The 18,689-nt window shown below is 50.9% G+C and overlaps 1 protein-coding gene across 2 annotated transcripts in view; it reads left to right on the top strand.

Annotated features, from left to right (window-relative positions):
- NFX1 (nuclear transcription factor, X-box binding 1) overlaps positions 1 to 13,806 on the top strand; it is an 80,768-nt gene extending 66,962 nt beyond the window's left edge. Inside the window, exons 21-24 of one of the 2 annotated variants that reach the window (XM_077310259.1) lie at positions 1,994 to 2,060; positions 2,649 to 2,794; positions 4,075 to 4,176; positions 11,500 to 13,806. In XM_077310259.1, coding sequence (XP_077166374.1) covers positions 1,994 to 2,060; positions 2,649 to 2,794; positions 4,075 to 4,176; positions 11,500 to 11,572 — 388 coding nt within the window. In that variant the 3' untranslated portion in view covers positions 11,573 to 13,806. The remainder of the gene's footprint in view (positions 1 to 1,993; positions 2,061 to 2,648; positions 2,795 to 4,074; positions 4,177 to 11,499) is intronic. The other variant, XM_077310260.1, reaches the window with a different exon arrangement.
- Positions 13,807 to 18,689: the final 4,883 nt, after the last annotated feature.

Here is an 18,689-nt window from a genome sequence, read left to right on the forward strand (position 1 = left end):
GCCACAGGCGCCGCAGACTAAATAAAAGGATAAGGGCTTGGGAGGCGGGATGTGTCCGTGATGAGGAAGGGTGCTGATTGGCCCCTTCCTCTGGACAGACTACTGGAGGGACCAATCGCGCCTGCCGATTGGTCCCTCCGAGTCCCCGTCGGAGCAACTGCGAGCCGCACACAGCCGGGCTCGCAGTTGCTCCTTTGCCCGCGGCCTGACGCAAAGTGCCTCTCGCCGCGTCAGGTCGCCGACCAAGGGAGCCCCCGGCAGCTGCACTCCGCGCGACTGCCGGGGGCTCCCATGCCTAGCGCCTGCTGTATTTTGCGTACAGCGGGCTTGATTACTAGTAGGTACATAATACCTATTCCAGAACAGGTTTATTTCTTATCTCAGCGACAGTAGTGAATAAGGGAGAAGACTTGGCAGTTGGAAGTCTGCAGATCGTGTATCAATTTCAGTAACTATGAGTAATAAGGAATATTAAAAAAAACCCACAGCCCTGGAGTTTAAGTAAAGAATTAATGTATAAAATTACAAATCAGAGAGAAATTAAAGAGCTTGAGGAATTATTAAAAATAAATATGAAACCTGAAAACTCCCCAGTGCATATTTGGGAAGCAGCAAAATGAATAGCTGCACATTTTAACAGAAATCAGGGGAAAGAAAGGAATAAATATTTAGAAAACATCAAGAAAGTTTTCTGAAAGCAGTTAAGCAACAACAGAATAAACTTGAACAAATTGATGCGGTTTTCCTTCACAAAAAAACATTATATATGAAGCAGAGACTTTATGGGACTGGAGATTAAGCTGATAGGTTGTCAACAATAAAATAAAAAAAAACAAATTAAATGGTGGTTCAAATAAAAATGAAAGATGATTTAATAGCTTCAGTCAATAGCTTGATTATCAAAGAGCTAGCTCATGTTATATTATTGGGCAAAACCCCAAATATAGACCAAATTAAAAAATACTTAAGCAAGCTGAAGATACGCAAATTAAGAGAAGATAAAGAAAGTGGATGAAAGAATATGCTTGCCAGAAGTAGCCGCAGCACTTAAAAAATCTAAATCTTAATGAATCACCAGATCCTGATGATCCGATCTCTGCATTTTGTATTAAAAAACGAACAATACAATCCCCACATTTACAATCCCTCCTTGGGTTGTTCTGTGATGCTGGGTGGAGCCCCGAAGGCAAAGCTCTTGTGGCAGTAGGTGACCTCTGGCCTTCAATGCAGAATTGTTCTCACATGTCAAGCAAGCCCCCTGGACTGGGGGGCAGTGTGCTGTGCCTGAGCCCTTTGCTGCACCCCCAAGGGTGGCAGCATGGGGGGGGGGCTTCTTTGGCATTTTAGTTTTTGCACGTGTTCTACTTGTGGTTAAGGCTGACACACCTTGGAAGACGTGGGCATTTAAAAGTACACTAGGCTGTTCCTGAAGATCAGCATTGGGGCAGTGTCTTAACGCAGAGAAAACAGTTAGAAGCTTTGGACTTCTAGAAGATGTTCTTCTTCTTCTTCTTCCCCTGCCTTCTGGTTTCTGGCACGATGGGCATGAAGATACAGCTGCCTTCTCAAATAGATGCAGTCAGAAACAAGGAACGTGAGCGCAGAGCTCACACAGCAAGGAGCCTTCCATGAAGGGGTCGCTCTGCCTACAACGGGAACCTTGGTCTGCCAGGCTTGTCTTTGGACTTAGGCCGCCCTATCAAGTTCGTCTGTGGCGAAAAAGCTCAAGAAAACAAAGCATGAAAAGAAATGGCACTCGAATATAAAATCCATATGGTTCTTGCATTTCAAAGCAATAATTTTCTTCAGAAAAAAAATCATTGTCTAAATTGGGGGGTTGGTAAGTGAAAAATTGCAGGAAAAATTTTGGCCCTGAAATTTACTATGATAAAATGGGATATATAGTTCAAGCACAATTTTTTGACAGGTTTGAATTACACAGGAAAACTGCTTTGCCTTTATCTGTAGTAAGTTATATTTTTAATTATTTCAGAAAGGATTTAAAGTTTGTTGGTGAAACTGAGAAAGAAATGAAAGCCCTTGTAGAAGCGGTAAACAAGGTGAGTAAAGGAAACCTGTGTATGCTCAAATTTATTAATATTAAAAGCTGCGTATGGCTATTTTTAATGGTCATTCTGTTTTGTACAGAGTTTGAAGTAAAAGAGGGAGAATCATTTCTAAGTATGGATGTTTTAAATAGAAGCTTGGGTCAGCTTCCTTCTTGTCGACTGTTTGGACGTAGCTTTTACGGTTAGGGGTAATGATGCCGGCCCAATTGAAGATCCTGCAGTCTGGACCACTGTGTGCTGTCCTTCCTCCTTGGCCAAGGAGATCCCTTCTACACGATTGTAATAGACATTGTGAGCGGGACAGCCCCCCCGGTAGAGTGAAGCCGATGGAACTAGATTTCCTCACCTCTCCACTGTCACTGTAACGGGGGGGGGGGGGGTGTCGAGGGACCTTCAGAGGAGAAGCATGAGCGTGCCCTGGGCAGGGAAGCTTGGCAGAAAGCTCCGTCCCTGGCTTTGTCCCCTCCAGGGCCTTTTGTTGCTGAGGCATCTGCCAGAACGTCCTTTGGGTCTAACCTCCTGTGCTGTATTTTCCTCCAGCTTTCATAAGGTTAATGTGTCTCTCTTGGCCTGCTCTAGAGCAAGCATACGAAGAAGAGCCACTGCTTCCCGCCCATGAAGAGAGAGCACCGCAGAATCATCCACGAGCTCGCTCAGGCGTACGGCATTGAGAGTGTGAGCTATGATAACGAACCCAAGCGCAATGTTGTGATCAGTGCGGTGAAGTATGTGGTTCCATTTCCTTGTTATAAGGGGCAAAATAATCACCTTCAGTAAATGTTATCTTTCGGCCAGTTTGATTTTTTACATCTATACTGAATACCTTGCCCATTGTTTGTTTATCAGGCACTTAAGAAGACAGTGTTCTGCATTTGCATAGAGTAATTTCTCTGAGACCTCCCATTATTTTATTTATTTTATTTTATTTATTTAGATTTATATACCGCCCTCCCCGGAGGCTCAGGGCAGTTTGAAAACACTGCCCATTTTATTCAGTCCTTACAGCATAATTTTACATGGTCTCTTCCTGTGCTTTCATATGTTGTCATTATGGGTATAGCCGGTAGTGGATTTATGCTCCATGAAATCTCCTAACCCCCTTTTAAAGTCATCTGTGCTAATGCGCATCAGTCCATTTTCTGGCAACTAATCCCACAGTTTGGTACCTTATTGTGTGAAGGAGAATTTAATTGTGTGTGTTGTCTGTCAGATCCACAACAGCATTACAATGTTCATTTTAAATCCTTCCTAACCATCCCCAGCATGGAGTTTGCTTGTTTCTCTGCTGCCTCATTGGCTCCTGCTTTCATTAAACTATATCGTGCCACCCAGGGCCTCCTCCTTAGTCACTCCTGGTTGAACTCCTAGTGGGATTCCCCTTCTTGCTCCCTTCCACTGTGAGAAATGTACTTGCACCAGCTGAAATGGGGCTCTGAAGATGCCACGTAGGACTCTTCTAAATAAATCGTACTTCTACTCTCTGCTTCCCGTTTCACCGGTTTTAATGGACAAGAGAGTCTGTCATCGAATCCTGTGACTGCTACATTTGCCGGGCAGACTTTAGGGAGGGACTTAGGCAAACGTGTTGTGAACCTTGTCATCTGCATTTCCACATTCCTCTGCGGTGACCAAAGTGGGCCGCCCAGGCTCTCCTCCCTACTTCTGAGTCAAGGGATTTTGTAGAATTGTGTCTTGTCATATTAAAAAAGCCTCATTTTCTGTGCCTCAATTTTATAGTTAATGGAGTTTGTTTTATCTGTCATTTAATTTCTCTGCATAACATGTGCTCCTTAGTATTGCCAAACGATGCATGATGATTAAATGAAGCCATTGTTCAAAACTGTGATTTTCTTGCATGGAGACAGCGAATCAAAGAATCACAATAAAGGGGGAAGCAAACTGCCTGTTTCCAAACAAGAGTAAGAATGAGACGCAAGGTGTTCAGTTGCAGTCATGCAGAAATCATAGGACAAATCTCATTGATATTATGACTTCCTTTCTCCAGAGGGAAATCAGTTTGTCCAGCAGTCACTCTCACATCTCTGCTTACCAAGGAGAGGCAGAGCAGACCTCCCCCACCTATTCCTCATCACAAACAGGCAGAAAAGTAAGTACAGCTTTATTCAAGTACTAGGAATTAAGCCCGCTGTTGTTTAAATACAGCGGGCGCTAGCTGGGGGAGAACATGGCCCCGGGAGGCTGGTGGACGGGGCCTGGCTTGGAGGGGTGGTGGCTGTCGTTCTGCGGCCCCCTTCCCATCCTGTAGACTCACCAGGGCCCAGGCGGGCGGCAGCGTGGAGGAGCGTAGGTGGGCAGCGGGAGGACAGGCGGCTGAGGGCGGGCCGCGAAGGCTTGGCGTGGAGTTTTTGTGGCAGCAACTCCGCGGTGGTGGCCCATGCAGCGGCGCCATTTTGGGGCGGCTGTGTGAGGCATCGGTGGGCTGCTGGGCGAGGAGCGGCTGTACGGCGTCTCGCGGGAGTCATGGTCGCCATCTTGTGCCCGTCAAATTGGCGGCGGCGAAATCCGGCCGAAGCGGCGAAGCGAGGAAGTGTCGTTTTAGAGTGGGCGCGGCAGCAGGGAATCCCAGGCGGGGAAGCGGCTGCATGTAAGTGGGGGTTTGGGGGTGGGAAGAGTGCGGGCGTCAGCGGGCGAGGATGTTTGTTGTAGATCAGGGTGGGAAGGGCGCAGTGTGGGGCGGGCTGGTACGGACGCTCGGGGTGGGGGTGGTAAGGGCTCAGGTGGCGGGCAGGGACGCTCGGGGTGGGGGTGGGAAGGGCTCGGGTGGCGGGCAGAGACGCTCGGGGTGGGGGTGGGAAGGGCTCGGGTGGCGGGGTAGGATGTCGTGGAGGTGCGTTGGTGGGGAAGGGCAGTCGCTGGGCGGAGGGAAAGAAGTTTCCCCGGAGTCCAGCAGCGTGGGGTAAGGCTCCTGCCCGGCAGCCATCCGGCAAGGATGGCGGCTCAGGAGGAGTGTAGAGTTAGCAGCGGGCCGTCCAGGAGACGGGCCAAGTGGCCAGCGCGCCTCCCAGTTGGCCACTTGGCCCTGAATTGCGAATCCCATTCTACCAGGTAGGGGCCAGGACCAAGAAGGCTCTGGCCCTTATTGAGGTCCGACGTGCTTCTCTGGGGCCAGGATCAGCAGCCAGTTGGAGGTGGCAGAGCGTGAGACTCTTTTGGGGGTATAGGCAGGGAGGCAGTTTCTCAAATACACTGAGCCGCGGCTCGCCTTCCCCGGGGCATGGGGAACGTTTTTGTACATCGAACCGGCCAGCGGTCACCCCGGGGTCTGGGGAGCCGTTCTCGGGTAGACGGCGGGGGCCAGCGAGCGTACCTTGGCTCTCGGCGGGGGGTGGGGCTCTGGTAGGGGGTGGGGTGGGTTGGGAGGCTTTGCGCCTCCCAATTGGGCCCTCTGCTTGTCAGTCCAGCCCCAAACTGCCAATCAGCAGCTGCGCTGTGTGAGGCTGCTGATTGGCTATTTGCTCGGCCAACAACCAATTGGGAGGCGCAAAGCGCCTCCCAACCCACCCCACCCCCTACCAGAGCCCCACCCCCCACCGAGAGCCAAGGTACGCTCGCTCCGCTTGTCAGTTCAGGGGAAGGGGCCTGTCGGCACCCTTCCTCATCCCAGACAGTGCCCCCCCTTGGGGCCCTTACTGTTTTATTTATTTATTAACCTTGCGGAGCGGTTAAAGACTAGAAATTAAGCCCGCTGTATGGAAAATATGGCAGGCGCTAGAGGTCAGTGGGGTGGACAAGGGAGGCCCCCCCCGGGGGGCTGAGGGACAGAGGCAAGGAAGTAAGGAAGGCAGGGAGAACGAGAGGGAGAGAGAAAGTGAGAGAGAGAGAGAAGGGGAGAAAGGAGCATAAGAAGGAAGGCAGGCAGGTAGGTGGAGTGGAAAGTCGATGGGGCAGGGAGGAAGGAAGGGGCGAAGGGTCTGCTGAGCGGGTGTATGGGGGTGCGAGTTGGAAGGGGGGAAGAGTTTGGGGGCGAGAAGGGCGTGTGGATGGTTGTCTGGGGTCGGGAAAGCAGCAGCGGAGCACAGGTTCGAAGCGGCGGAGCGCGGAGTAGAGAAGGGAGGGGGGCCGTGGAGAAAGCGTCTGGCGGTGAGAAGGGTGGGTGGGTGGTTGTCTGGGGGCGGGAAAGCGGCGGCGGAGCACAGGTTTGAAGCGGCAGCGGCGGAGTGCAGGGTAGAGAAGGAAGGAGGACCATGGGGAAAGTGTCTGGTGGCGAGAAGGGTGGGTGGTTGTCTGGGGCGGGAAAGCGATGGTGGAGTGTGGGCTCGAAGCAGTGGTGGAGCACAGGGTAGCGAAGCGAGGGTGGAGCGGCGCGGAAAGTGTCCGGCGGAGAGAAGGGTTGCTGGCTGGGTGTCTGGGGGCGGGAAAGCGGCGTCGGAGCGCGGGGGTGAAGGAAGGAAGGTGAAGACGATGGGGCAGGGGGGTAAGGAGGTTGGGGGGAAGGTGAAATGTTGGTTGGGCGGGCCAAGCCCTCCCCCCAGGGCCCCCTAGCAGGTTAGGCAGGGTGGCTGCCTTCCTGCCTCTTCGGCGGACAGCCGCATAGTGGTGGCTGTCGGCAGAAGGCGGCCCAGGTTGGTGTTAGTCCGGGGGCAAGGGGCTGATCGTTGCCCCCCCCCCACATCCCGAACCGAGCCCTCCCCCACACCCCTTACTGTTTTATTTATACCACTCCCGCAGAGCGGTGTACAGATTTGGATTGGACGAGGGTTTAGAGGGGATACTTATTAAATTTGCAGATGATACTAAACTGGGAGGGGCAGCAAACACAACCAAAGACAGAATCAGAATACAGGATGATCTTGATAGGCTTTAGAAGTGGGCTGAATAAAATGAAGTTCAATAGGGACAAATGTAAAGTTCTCCATTTAGATAGGAAAAACCAAGTACACCAATATAGGATGGTGAGGACTTGTCTTGGCAGTAGCATGTGCAAAAAGGATCTAGGAATCTTAGTAGACGACACATTGAACATGAGTCAGCAGTGTGACTCAGTGACTAAAAAGACAAGTGGTATTTTGGGCTGTATCATGACTGAGAGGGGATCTGATAACCATCTTCAAGTATTTAAAAGGGTGCCATATGAAGGATGGAGCAGAATTGTTCTCTCTTGCCCCGAAGGGACAGACCAGAACGATTGGGATGAAATTAATTAAAAAGAAATTCCATCTAAACATCTGGAAGAAGTTCCTGACAGAGTGGTTTCTCAGTGGAACAGCTTCCTCAGGAGGTGGCGGGTTCTCCATCTTTGGAAATTTTTAAACAGAGGCTAAATAGCCATCTGACGGAGAGGCTGATTCTGTGAAGGCTTAAGGGGGTGGCAGGTTACAGTAGATGAGCGATTGGGATGTGAGTGTCCTACATAGTGTGGGGGGGTTGGACTAGATGACCCATGAGGTCCTTTTCAACTCCATTATTCTATGATTCCATTATTTGTCCCTACAATGGTTCTACCGTGTCCTTACTCTTGTTCTTAGTTTGAATTTCTATCGTGATTTCCTTCCTCAGTTCTCTCATATCATTTTGCCCTTCACCGACTTGTTGAAGACCTGGGGGGAGGGAGAAGGGGCCATCTGGACTGGACGGCAGACTGCCTGGTGATGTTCAAGGAACTGAAGTCCCTTTTGACCTCCAACCCTGCACTGGCTCATCCAGACCCTCCCCGCCGTTACAGTCTCCGGGCACATGCCTGGGCAGCAGCGGGTTCTCATCCAGAGGGGGAGGGGTGCGTACAGCCAGACCCAGACCTGCCCCAGAGGTTTCCTTGCGGAACACAACTGGGCCCTTTGGAAAAAGGAATCCACCGCTATCAATCCGGCACTGACCGGCTGGCAGCCCCTGCTCGAAGGTTTGTGGGCGCCTTTTCAAGTGTGGATGTACCACATGGACTTGGAGGTCCTGTGCAAGCCCCATAAATTGAGTGCAAAACAAGTGCGGTGGGCAAAGTTCTTCTCCCATTTTGATTTCCCCTTCTGCCACTGCCTCAGCTGCTTGAACTTTTTGGCTGATGCTCTCAGAGCCAGCTTGGTGTCGTGATTAGGAGTGCTGACTTCTAATCTGGAGAGCCGGGTTCGATTGTGCACTCCCCCACATGGAGCCAGCTGGGTGACCTTGGGTTTGCCACGGCACTGATAAAGCTGTTCTGACCGGGCAGTCATATCTGGGCTCTCTCAGCCTCACCCACCCACAGGGTGTCTGTTGTGGGGAGAGGAAAGGGAAGGCGACTGTAAGCCGCTTTGAGCCTCCTTCGGGTAGGGAAAAGCGGCATCTAAGAACCAACCCTTCTTCTTCTTCAGTAATCTCAGGGCTCTCTCAGCCTCACCCACCCCACAGGGTGTCTGTTGTGGGGAGAGGAAAGGGAAGGCGACTGTAAGCCGCTTTGAGCCTCCTTCGGGTAGGGAAAAGCGGCATATAAGAACCAGCTCTTCTTCTTCTTCTTCTTCTTCTTTTCTCGCGCCTTCCTCAGCACGACATTAAGCAGGAGAGTCCGGTGGACCTGTATTCTCCTCTAGGCAGTCGGGGCTCCTGGCTCAGAGTGGGAGCTGCGTGGGGCACAGCCCCTGCACCTCTCCTCCCAGTCCCCCAGGCAGGGCTCCAGAGCCAGGAAGTGGCATGCAGTGTACCCATACACCACCCCATTTGTCGCTGAGTCGGGAGAAGGGCCGAACTGAGCCCCTGTTGCACCTCCATCAACTGCAGTTCACTGCCTGGTTCCGGAGGGCCCTTCGGCTGTTGGTGGAGGTGGATCAGGGGCTCTGGAGCACTACCTGTGATGCTTCAGAAACTACCAACTGGGTGTCTCTCCTGCCCCTGGCAGAATTTGCATATAATGCCCCCCCCCTTCCAGCATGGGGTGCTCCCTGTTCGAGGTGGTGTATGGATACACCGCATGCCCCTTCCTGGCTCTGCAGCCCGCCTGGGGGACCGGGAGGCCAGCCCACCGGGAGTGGAAGAGTGGCATTTGCGTAGCCGTGATTCCTGGGGGGACGTGCTGGAATCTCTTGAGGGGGACCTGCAAGAAGTGGGCTGACTCAAAGAGGCCTCTGGGTCCTACGTTTAAGGCGGGGGATTCTGTGTTCATCTCCATGAAGCATCTGAAGAACCGGCACCCCTGTAAGAAACTGAACGATTGCAATGTGGGCCCGTTTAAGATCCTGGAATTGGTGAACGCTGCGGTGGCTGTGGTGGATCTCCCCCCTCCTTCCACAAGGTGCTCCCAGTTTTTCGCATCAGCCTCTTGAAGTCAGTGCCACTCCCTGACAAATGGCACCCAGATGCCCACCCCCCCCCCCCCGCATGATGGTAGCGGAAGAGACTCACTATGAACGCTCTGACATTTTGGACTCTCAGGAACTCCGGGGGAGGTTGCAGAATTACGCCTGCCAGAAAGGCTTTCCTGACACCGCAGAGAGAGGGAGGATGCGGAAGATGTCTCAGTTCCCAGCTTAGTGCATAGATTCCATGTGGGGCAGCCCACGAAGCCCCGTCCCAAGCCGCCATGAAGAGGAGGAGGAGGAGGAGGGGGCTGTTAGCGGTGGGATGATGTCAGGCGCTTCTTCCATTCCCCTCTGATCTCCCCAGGTCACCACGACCGCTGCCACCTTTCAACCCCCCTCCTCCTGGAAGTGGGAATTTGTGCTCTCCTTCCCTGCCCCTTTGAAATGGTAGTAGATTTGTGTAGCCCTGATGCAGCCTTATGGCCAGCTGCTCCCAGCCTGCTTGTCTCCAGTGTTTGCACCTGGCTAGGATCAAACATCTCCCCCCCCCCCCGGGAAAGGGTTCTCCAGGGCTCCAGGAAAGGGGGAGGGAGCCTGCTCATGTGTCTAGAAAGCCCAGGTCTGACCTCAGCGCTCCGTCATGGTCAGTTCTTCTGTTCTGCGTGTGACCTGGGCAAGGTGATCTGTCTGTATGTCCTTTATTCAATAAACTAACTTTTGGTTGCATGCCGAGTCGTGGTGTTGGCCGTGTTGGAGATTTCGAAAGGACTTCACAGCTGCAGTCGCCTGAGGTTCTCGACAGAGTCCCCATCAGTTGTCTGGCCCGCAGATTTCCCTATAGGGTCAAGTTCCCTTCTAATCAGTCAATTCTGCGGCACTCTTTGCTAACTCAGTATCCAGGTCCTTCCTTTTTGGCCTTCTACTCCCGCCAGTCCTGCGTTGCTCCCCTTCCGTAACAGCCTACCCTGTTAGTGCCTGCTCCCTACTGTTACCCTCTCAGCCACTTCCTCCTCCCTTCCACCCATTCAGTCACCTCTAGCCCATCTTTCTCCGTTGCCCCTCCTCTCTTCTTCTCTCAGTTTCACCAGTACAGTTGGCAACCCCCTCCCGCTCCTATCTAACCATTGACTCCGTAGACAGTTTAAGAATTTCAAAAGAAAAATGTTAAGCCAGGAGGACCAGAGCTTCCCTGTCCACAGTGTTGTTCCCTCCAGATAGCCAGACTTGGGGCTGATAGCTTCTGTCTTGCATGGTGCCGCTCACCTCCATGCGCGGTGAAACTGCCTTGAAGGGACACCTCTGAATGCTCAACCTTGCTAAGCTTTCTTCTGCGGAGGCAGCATTTGACCGAGGAACATGTGAGCCAGTATTCTCTCGTGGGAGCAGCCGCTCCAGGGCATCCCCCCAGCAGTAAGATCGAACATGTGAACTTGTATTCTCAGCAATGCAAAGTTGTGCAGTCTATGCGCTCTGAATTGTGATGGGTACATGCGCACACAAGAAGGGAGATGCAGGGCGGTCGCTGACTTGGTCTGAAGCAGCAGAACAATGTTGGAGTCTGGGGGCACCGGAAGACTAGCCCAGTTTTATGTTGTGCATAAGCTTTCATAAGCATGTAGCTGTGTGTATATGTGTGTGTGCGTGTGTATACAACACACACACACATATATGTAGTAAATAAAATATAAATGTGTTTATATGAAGTCTGAGTTCATATGAAAGCTGTTAGTGAAGATTTACTGCCATTCACAGATCTTGACACCTGCCTTGATCCAATCTCGGCTATAATGGTCCAGTTACTCGTGCCTCTTGGCTCTTGGCAGCCCTTCCTGGCCCACCCTGAAGGAGTATGCATGCTCACAAAAGAAGTATGCAGCACACCTTGAATAAAACTTGGTGGGGCTTAAAGGTGCCACTGGACTCCCCTTTGTTCCGCTGGTTCAGACCAACAGGGTGACCCATCTGAACCTTGGCTTCTTTACCAGCTTTTCATAGGCCGTCTGTTGAGCAGTTCCTGTAGCAGTTCTTGTCACCTCTTTTGTGTCTTTACTCTTCAAATTCTGTGTTTTATTCTGAACCGTGAGCCGTGGAGGAGGTTCTCCCATTGAAGACCGTCCTCTCACTGAGAAGATGTCTTCTCAGGTAATGCCAAATGGGCTTTTTTATTCAAAAAAACCCCCCAGTAACCCCTGTATTTATTTCAGGCATGGGAATGACAACCTGGAACAAGGCTTCAAAGAAGATCCTGTGATTGACTACTTTGACGTGCAAGACTGACATTAAGGGTGCTTTTGGAGGGCGGAAATGGAGCTGCTGGTGCGGCCAGGACCCCTTTCCTCCCAGCGCATTCTCCGGAATTTCATCATGGAAACAGAGGATCCAAACACACTGCCCAGAAAAACTTGCCCATTGGAGCAAAAAAAAAAAAAAAAGGTCTTGCAATGGAGTTTGTGCTTTGGGCCGAGCCACCGATTTGCCCGTGGGACAGAGAGAGTTCTCTGGGCATCCGTAGCAGGCGTGCACAGGACTCTCTGGGGACTCCGCGGAGTTCATAATGCCTAGAAAAATACCACTAATAACTTTCAGGTGTAAAAAGCAAGTAACATGAATCATTTTCAAGGATGAGGGGCTAAGATTGACAGAGACAGGCCTAGTTAAGCATCGGGCTTTGCAGTTCCCAGCTGCTGCCTCCTGGCAGTCTCACCCTCATTCAGCTCCGTCAACAATACGATCAAATCTTGGTTCCTTCTTTTGGCAATGCCAAAAAACCCTGCTTTTTGTCACTTTCAGATATGCGTTTGGGAGTTCGGCTGAAGATTTCTTTTCCTGGTTGTATTCTTCAGTTAACAGTGTTGCATTTGGGATGTGCTTGGTGTATGCTAGTGAATATACATTACAGTTCAGCAGTCCTTTCTAGCAAGAAAGAAAAGGTTGCTGCATTACATGCCTCAGGCACTCACTGGACTTGCCCTGTCTCACCTTCCTGGAACTCTGGGCCCTGTTTTGCCCTGGCCGCTTCTGGGGGTCCCTCCCGTGAGTCAGAGCACTGACAGACTTTTCTCATGCCGCCTTTGGTCACACAGGCTCTCTGGCGGCTGCTTCTGATGTTACAGTTCTGTTCTGGAAGGTCTCGCGCAGACGCTGCTTCCTTGCAGACACTGTAAGGTGAGGAAGGAGTTTAAAGGAGGCTAGTGGTGGAATGTGTGTTTTAGGGCCTTTCTTTCCAGCATCCGTGGCAACACTTCATAGGAAGGCCAGAACTCTTGATGGGGAGAGCCATGCCTGTGTCTAAGAGCCAGAGCAGGGCCTTGTGACTGGGAGGGGAATAGGCTGTCTTGTCTTTAGGCTTGCCTTTACTCAGGTGCAGCCTGTCGACATCTACAATTACGCACTTTCCCTGGAGTTTATTTTCTGTCATCGTTCAGGTATAAAAGTGTACTAGCCCATGACAGCATTCTTGCCTAAATTTATCAAAAATGCTGCTAATATCTGATCAAATGGATTAAGGGTGCGGGGGATGCAGGTTAACAAAACTGCTTGAGACGGTCGTCACAAAATTGTGCCTTTTAAAAATATTTACAAAGGAGACAGCAAACTCCGTATTTAAAAATAGTTCCGTCTAGTAACTCTTTTCCTGCCTGACAGGGCTTTGCACACACGGCTGTTGTTCTTGCACACACACACACACACACACACACACACACACACACACACACACACACAGACAGAGGATGCTAGGCCGGGGGACCCAATGGAGACATGCAAGTCCATCCTGTTGAATGCACTGCAAACCTCTCTGCAGAGAACAAAGGCGGAGGCCCTTTTGCGTCTCTCCCCTAATTCGGACAGGGCTTGTGCAGCCACAGAGGTGCTACTGCCAAGTGTGCGGGCCACCTTTTTTAAGCGGCCGTCTCTGGATCTTGCCTATTTTCAGTTGTTTCCCCGCGTGTGGGTCTGAGTATGGCTGTTTCTGCTGATGCCGAGTGGGAATGCCCATGTGCATTAAAAATGTGCGCCTTCAGCTGCTGCTTTTGCACATATTGGTGGGAGCTGAATTCCCAGCTGCTGTTTGAAATCACCGGTTTTCTTGGTGAGGAATGTATCCTTTATACGCTTTTTCTCTGGTTTCCACTTTTTGATAACCTAAATGGAGAGGAGAGAGACTTTTCTGGCTTTATGGTCTTTGGATTTGTCCAAGCAGAGGGCCCATGTGGAGTGCAGGAAGGGAGGCTTGGGAATAGTTGCATCTATTAAACTGCTCTGCTCATCCAGTGCTGTGTGGGCCGTGATATGTGTGTAATCTACAATTTGTGAAAACTGCGATGGACACCATTCCCGAGGCCATTTTTCATGATGTACTTCATGATGAAGTGAAATTAATAGATTTAAAACTGTTATTTTTTCATAAGGTATTTGTGGAATCTATCCCCATTGGTGTGCCCACGCTTGCCTGCTTGCTTTCAAGTTCAGTGGTGAATTAGATAAATCTATAATAAAGTTTCAAGTTCAAATGGATAGTTTTTCATTTACTGGCTGTGATTCCACACACACACACACACACACACACACATGTGGAGGCAGCCCCAAGAAAAAGCTGCAAGATAAATAAGAGGGTCTCTGTCTATCTGAGGGCTGCCATGACCTGTATTATTAAAGTAATCGGATACTTTAAACCTGCTGTCATTGCTTTTGATCTAAAAGTGACTTACCTGTGCCTTTAGAAACGAATGCCAGAAGTGGCTTTAAACGCTTCCTTTCCTTTACCGTTAGCAAAATGTCAGTCATGATGCAAAGTGGGGAGGTCTGTATCTTGAATGATCCCTGTGGCCAGATGGGAGGGGGAAGATTGATTTTCATAGCATTGTAGAATCCTAGAGTGGGAAGGGGGCATGCAGGCCATCTAGTCCCACCCCCTGCTCAGTGCAGGATCAGCCTCAAGCATCCAGGAGAAGGATCTGTCCAGCCGCTGCCTGAAGATGGCCAGTGAGGGGGAGCTCCCCACCTCCTTAGGCAGCCCCTTCCACTGCTGAACTAGACTCCTAGAATCCTAGAGTGGGAAGGGGCCATGCAGGCCATCTAGTCCACCCCATGCTCAGGGCAGGATCAGCCTCATCATCCGGGAGAAGGATCTGTCCAGCCACTGCCTGAAGACGGCCCGTGAGGAGGAGCTCCCCACCTCCTTAGGCAGCCCCTTCCATGGCTGCACTTCAGCCAACTCCGCTTGAGCCAGTCCATCGCCGCCTCCAGGCGACTGGTAAGTACACTTTGTGGTATTAATGGCTGGCTGTCCATTGACAGACACAGCTGGGTGTCATTGGCATCTTGATGACCGTAGCCTCAAACTCCAGATTAATTGGGCAAGGGGCTGCATGTAGATGTTAAACAACGCTGGAAATTTATTTATTACATTTATATTCCGGTGTTCCCAGCACAGCTGGCTCGCAGTGTATACTGTCGCCTTGCCTATTTAACTTGTATGCGGAGCACATCATGAGAAAGGCGGGGTTACATGAGTCACAATTTGGGATCAAGATTGCAGGGAGAAATATCAACAACCTCAGATATGCAGATGATACCACTCTAATGGCAGAAAGTGAAGAGGAACTAAAGAGCCTGTTGATGCGGGTGAAGGAGGAGAGTGCAAAAGTTGGCTTGGAACTCAACATCAAGAAAACGAAGATCATGGCATCCGGCCCTCTCAATTCCTGGCAAATAGATGGGGAAGAAATGGAGATAGTGACAGATTTTATTTTCCTGGGCTCCAAGATCACTGCAGATGGGGACAGCAGCAAAGAAATTAAAAGATGCTTGCTCCTGGGGAGGATGAAGGAATGACTTGGATGAAGGAATAGAGAGGGTTCTTATTAAATCTGCAGATGATGCTAAACTGGAAGGGGAAGCAAACACACCAGAATACAGAATCAGAATACAAGATGATCTTGACAGGCTAGCAAATTGGACTAAAATGAATTTCAATAGTGATGAATTTAAAGTTCTTCACTTTGGTAGGAAAAAGTCATATGGACCACTATAGGATGGGCGAGACTTGTCTTGGCAACAACATTTATAGTTCAGTTAGTTTTATTACGGTCATAGACCAGCATAAGATGACAGAAACATCCATTAAAACTAGGAATTAAAACATCTTAAAAGATAACAATAGAAAGTAGAAAAGGTAGGTACCTGCAAAAAGGATCTGGGAGTCTTAGTAGACCAGGCACCGAACATGAACTGGTGGTGTGATCCGGTAGCTAAAAAGGCAAATGGGCTCTTGGGCTCTATTAAAAAGTATAGTGAGGTCACGTGAGGTGATGTTACTGCTTTATTCTACTCTGGCAAGACCTCAGTTGGAGTCCTGTGTTCAGTTTTGGGCACCACAAATGAAGAAAGATGTAGAGAAACTGGAACATGTCCAGAGGAGGACTACAAGTATGAGGAAAGGTTGAGGTCTGTTTAGCCTGGAGACAAGATGACTAAGAGGTGGTATGATAGCCATTTTCAAATACTTGAAGGGCTGTCACATAGAGGATGGAGCGGGGTTGTTTTTTTTTGTTGCTCTAAAGGGTAGGACCAGAACTAATGGGATAAAATTAATTTAAGAGAATTTCTGGCTAAACACGCAGAAGAAATTCCTGACAGAGCGGTTCCTCAGTGGACCAGGCTTCCTTGGGACGTGGTGGGTCCTCCTTCTTTGGAGGTTTTTGAGCAGAGGCTAGTTAGTCATCTGTCAGAAATGCTGACTTTGTGAACTTAGGCATACGGTGAGTGAGTGGGCAGGAGGGGATGTGCCAGGGTTTGTCCCTTGTGGCCCTTCCAAAGGCATACCCGGAGAATAGCTAATCGCCAATGTGAGATGGTAGGTACATTCCCTCCAAGCTCGGCTGGATCTGGGGATTTTCGGTGGGGTGACCACTTGGGCGTGAAATTGAGCTCATTGTGGATGGGCAGGTAGTTGTGAGTTCCTGCCTTGTGGAGGGGACTGGACTAGATGACCCTGGGGTCCCTTCCAATTCTATGATTCTATATGCTAACCGGATCTTGGGGCAACATGCGGTTGAAGTGGAGGAGGCTTGGAACTTCAGCAGCAGCCACGGATATGACCACGGTTGCCACCGCAGCAACTTAAGCTAGCGGGAATGCCACGGGAGTTGTAGCCCCGGCGGCTTCCAGGAGTTGCAGAAGCTCTGTGGAGAAGCTGTCCTTGCTGGTGCAGGTGCAAGCCTATATAGAGGAGTGTGGCCATCTGTTCCCCAACAGAGTATCCCGCGGGCAGTAAGTGGGATTGTTCTTGGAGAAAAACGCCACAGACTCGTAGGTGGGGCTCTATGACTTGGATGCCCTGGATTCCCTGAAATAGGATTAGTTCGTGCAAGCTTTGCAGGAGCATTTCGAGGACCCCCTGCAGGTGGACACCACCTGAGAACAGCTACACGGCCTGCATCAGACAGTTGAACCAGAACCAATAGTTTGAAATTAATTCAAAAGAATTTTGGGCTAAACAGCTGGAAAAAGTTCCTGACAGAACAATGCTCAGTAGGACCCATTATGCACGGGGGGAATAACGCACATTCGGGGTGGAATGGCGGCGACTAAAATCACCAATAACGCACGGTGCCGGCTGCAACCGGCTACACCTTCGGTGCATGCCGCCGAAAAAGCCGCATTAGTGAAACACGGAAGAAAGCGCAGGTTACTCTGGGTTTTGCTGCCGTTGCGCCCCGTCCCGTGCATAACTGGTGTGCTTCGCGTCTTCCCCCTCCACGTTTTCCATGTGACCCGAAATCGATGTTTTGGCGGCCGTGCATAATGGGCCTAGAACAGACATCCTTGGAGGTGGTGGGTTCTCCTCCTTTGGAAGTTTTTAAGCAGAGGCTGGAGAGCCATCTGACGGAGAGGCTGCTTCTGTGAATTTAGATTTTAAATGGCTGGGCAGAAGGGCATAATCTGGGCATGGGACTGGGGTCACTGTGGTGGGCAGGTAGTTTTGAATTTCCTGTATTCTGCAGGGGGTGGACTAGATGACCCTCAAGGTCCCTTCTTACTCTATGATTTATTATCCCGAGGATTCAGTCATCCTCACCGACAACAGGCTCATGGTGGCTGCCACTGCAAGGCTCCTTCTTTGGATCTGGGCTTGTTTGGAGGACACAACCTCATCCCTGAAGAACAGGTCTTTGGGGGAGAATGCAGCAGACAGAGGCATCCCATGCCGTCACCCTCTTGAAAAACCTGTGCCCTCCTTGTGGTTCCTACTCAAGACAGAGACCTCTGCTAGCTGCTGCCTGCACAGAGCTCTAGATCCTGTGCCTGCCATCTATAGGAGCTTGGAACAACATCTAGAGTTTGTAAAAGATGGTGGCTCGGCCAGACGCCGGGGTTTAGAGCTCCGCCTGCTCATTGGATTATGAGCGCTCCTGGCTTATGGAGCGTTCTCCCCCTTGCTGTTTTTGGGGGCTGGGGAGAGCAGTCTGATGCTTATCGGCAGCAGAACGGAAGAAAAAGGGACCTGAAGGAGAAGGGTTGTGGCGGCCAGCACCGGACTTGCGTTGGATGCCTCCCCGGCGAGAGTCATCACTGCAGGGGGAAGGAGACCAATGTGAGCCAGGAGACGCATTGGAGCAGGCCGCGGCAGGGGCTCCAATGTCGAGGGTCCCTGCGGGAGTTCCTATGCCCCCCCTTTGGATTGCCTGCTCCTCCTCGGTGTCTCAGCGTTTTTCAGCGTGCTCCAGACCCGGCGCTCCCCAGTAGGTCCCCCCCCCCCCCGCCTGGCTTAGGGTGAGGAGGGGCAGAGGATCGATCACCTACCAGGTTGAAGGTAGCGGCACAGCAACAGAATCATTCCCCTACCCGGGCCCCAGGCTGAAGCTTGCTGGTGGGGCTGAAAAATCAAGGCTGCGGTAAACGCTTGGGGCTGGAATCCGGTGGTTGCGGCAGAGGTTCATCCCGCGGACAGTGAGAGGCCACTTGGGCCGGCCCCTCTGCGCGCGGTTCGATTGCTGGAGTCCCGGGCGGTTCCTTCCCCGGTTGGATGGTAACCTTGAGGACAAGGAGGACTGTGGTACTGCTGCTTTAAGAACTCAGCTGAAACTGGAGGAGTGGAGAATCGTGTCTCTTGGGCGCCACCCAGTGGTGACTGAGATATTGGCCAGAGCAGGGATTCTGAGTTTTAGTGCTCGCCTCCCTTGCACCATCTGGTGGCAGAAGGCTGAATTTCATCTCAAATTCTTTTTTTGCTCTTTTCTTGTTGTTGTGGCCTAGGACCTCTCCTGAGGTGATAGGAAGGTGTTAGTGACCATCATTGAGAGAGGAATGATAATTGGGAGCTAGTGTCAGACGCACAGGAAACTCACAACAAAACTTATTCAAAAGAAAATAGTTTTATTGATTAGCACTA

The sequence above is a fragment of the Paroedura picta genome, chromosome 14 (genome assembly GCF_049243985.1).
Source record: "Paroedura picta isolate Pp20150507F chromosome 14, Ppicta_v3.0, whole genome shotgun sequence".
In the NCBI taxonomy this organism is placed as follows: domain Eukaryota; kingdom Metazoa; phylum Chordata; class Lepidosauria; order Squamata; family Gekkonidae; genus Paroedura; species Paroedura picta.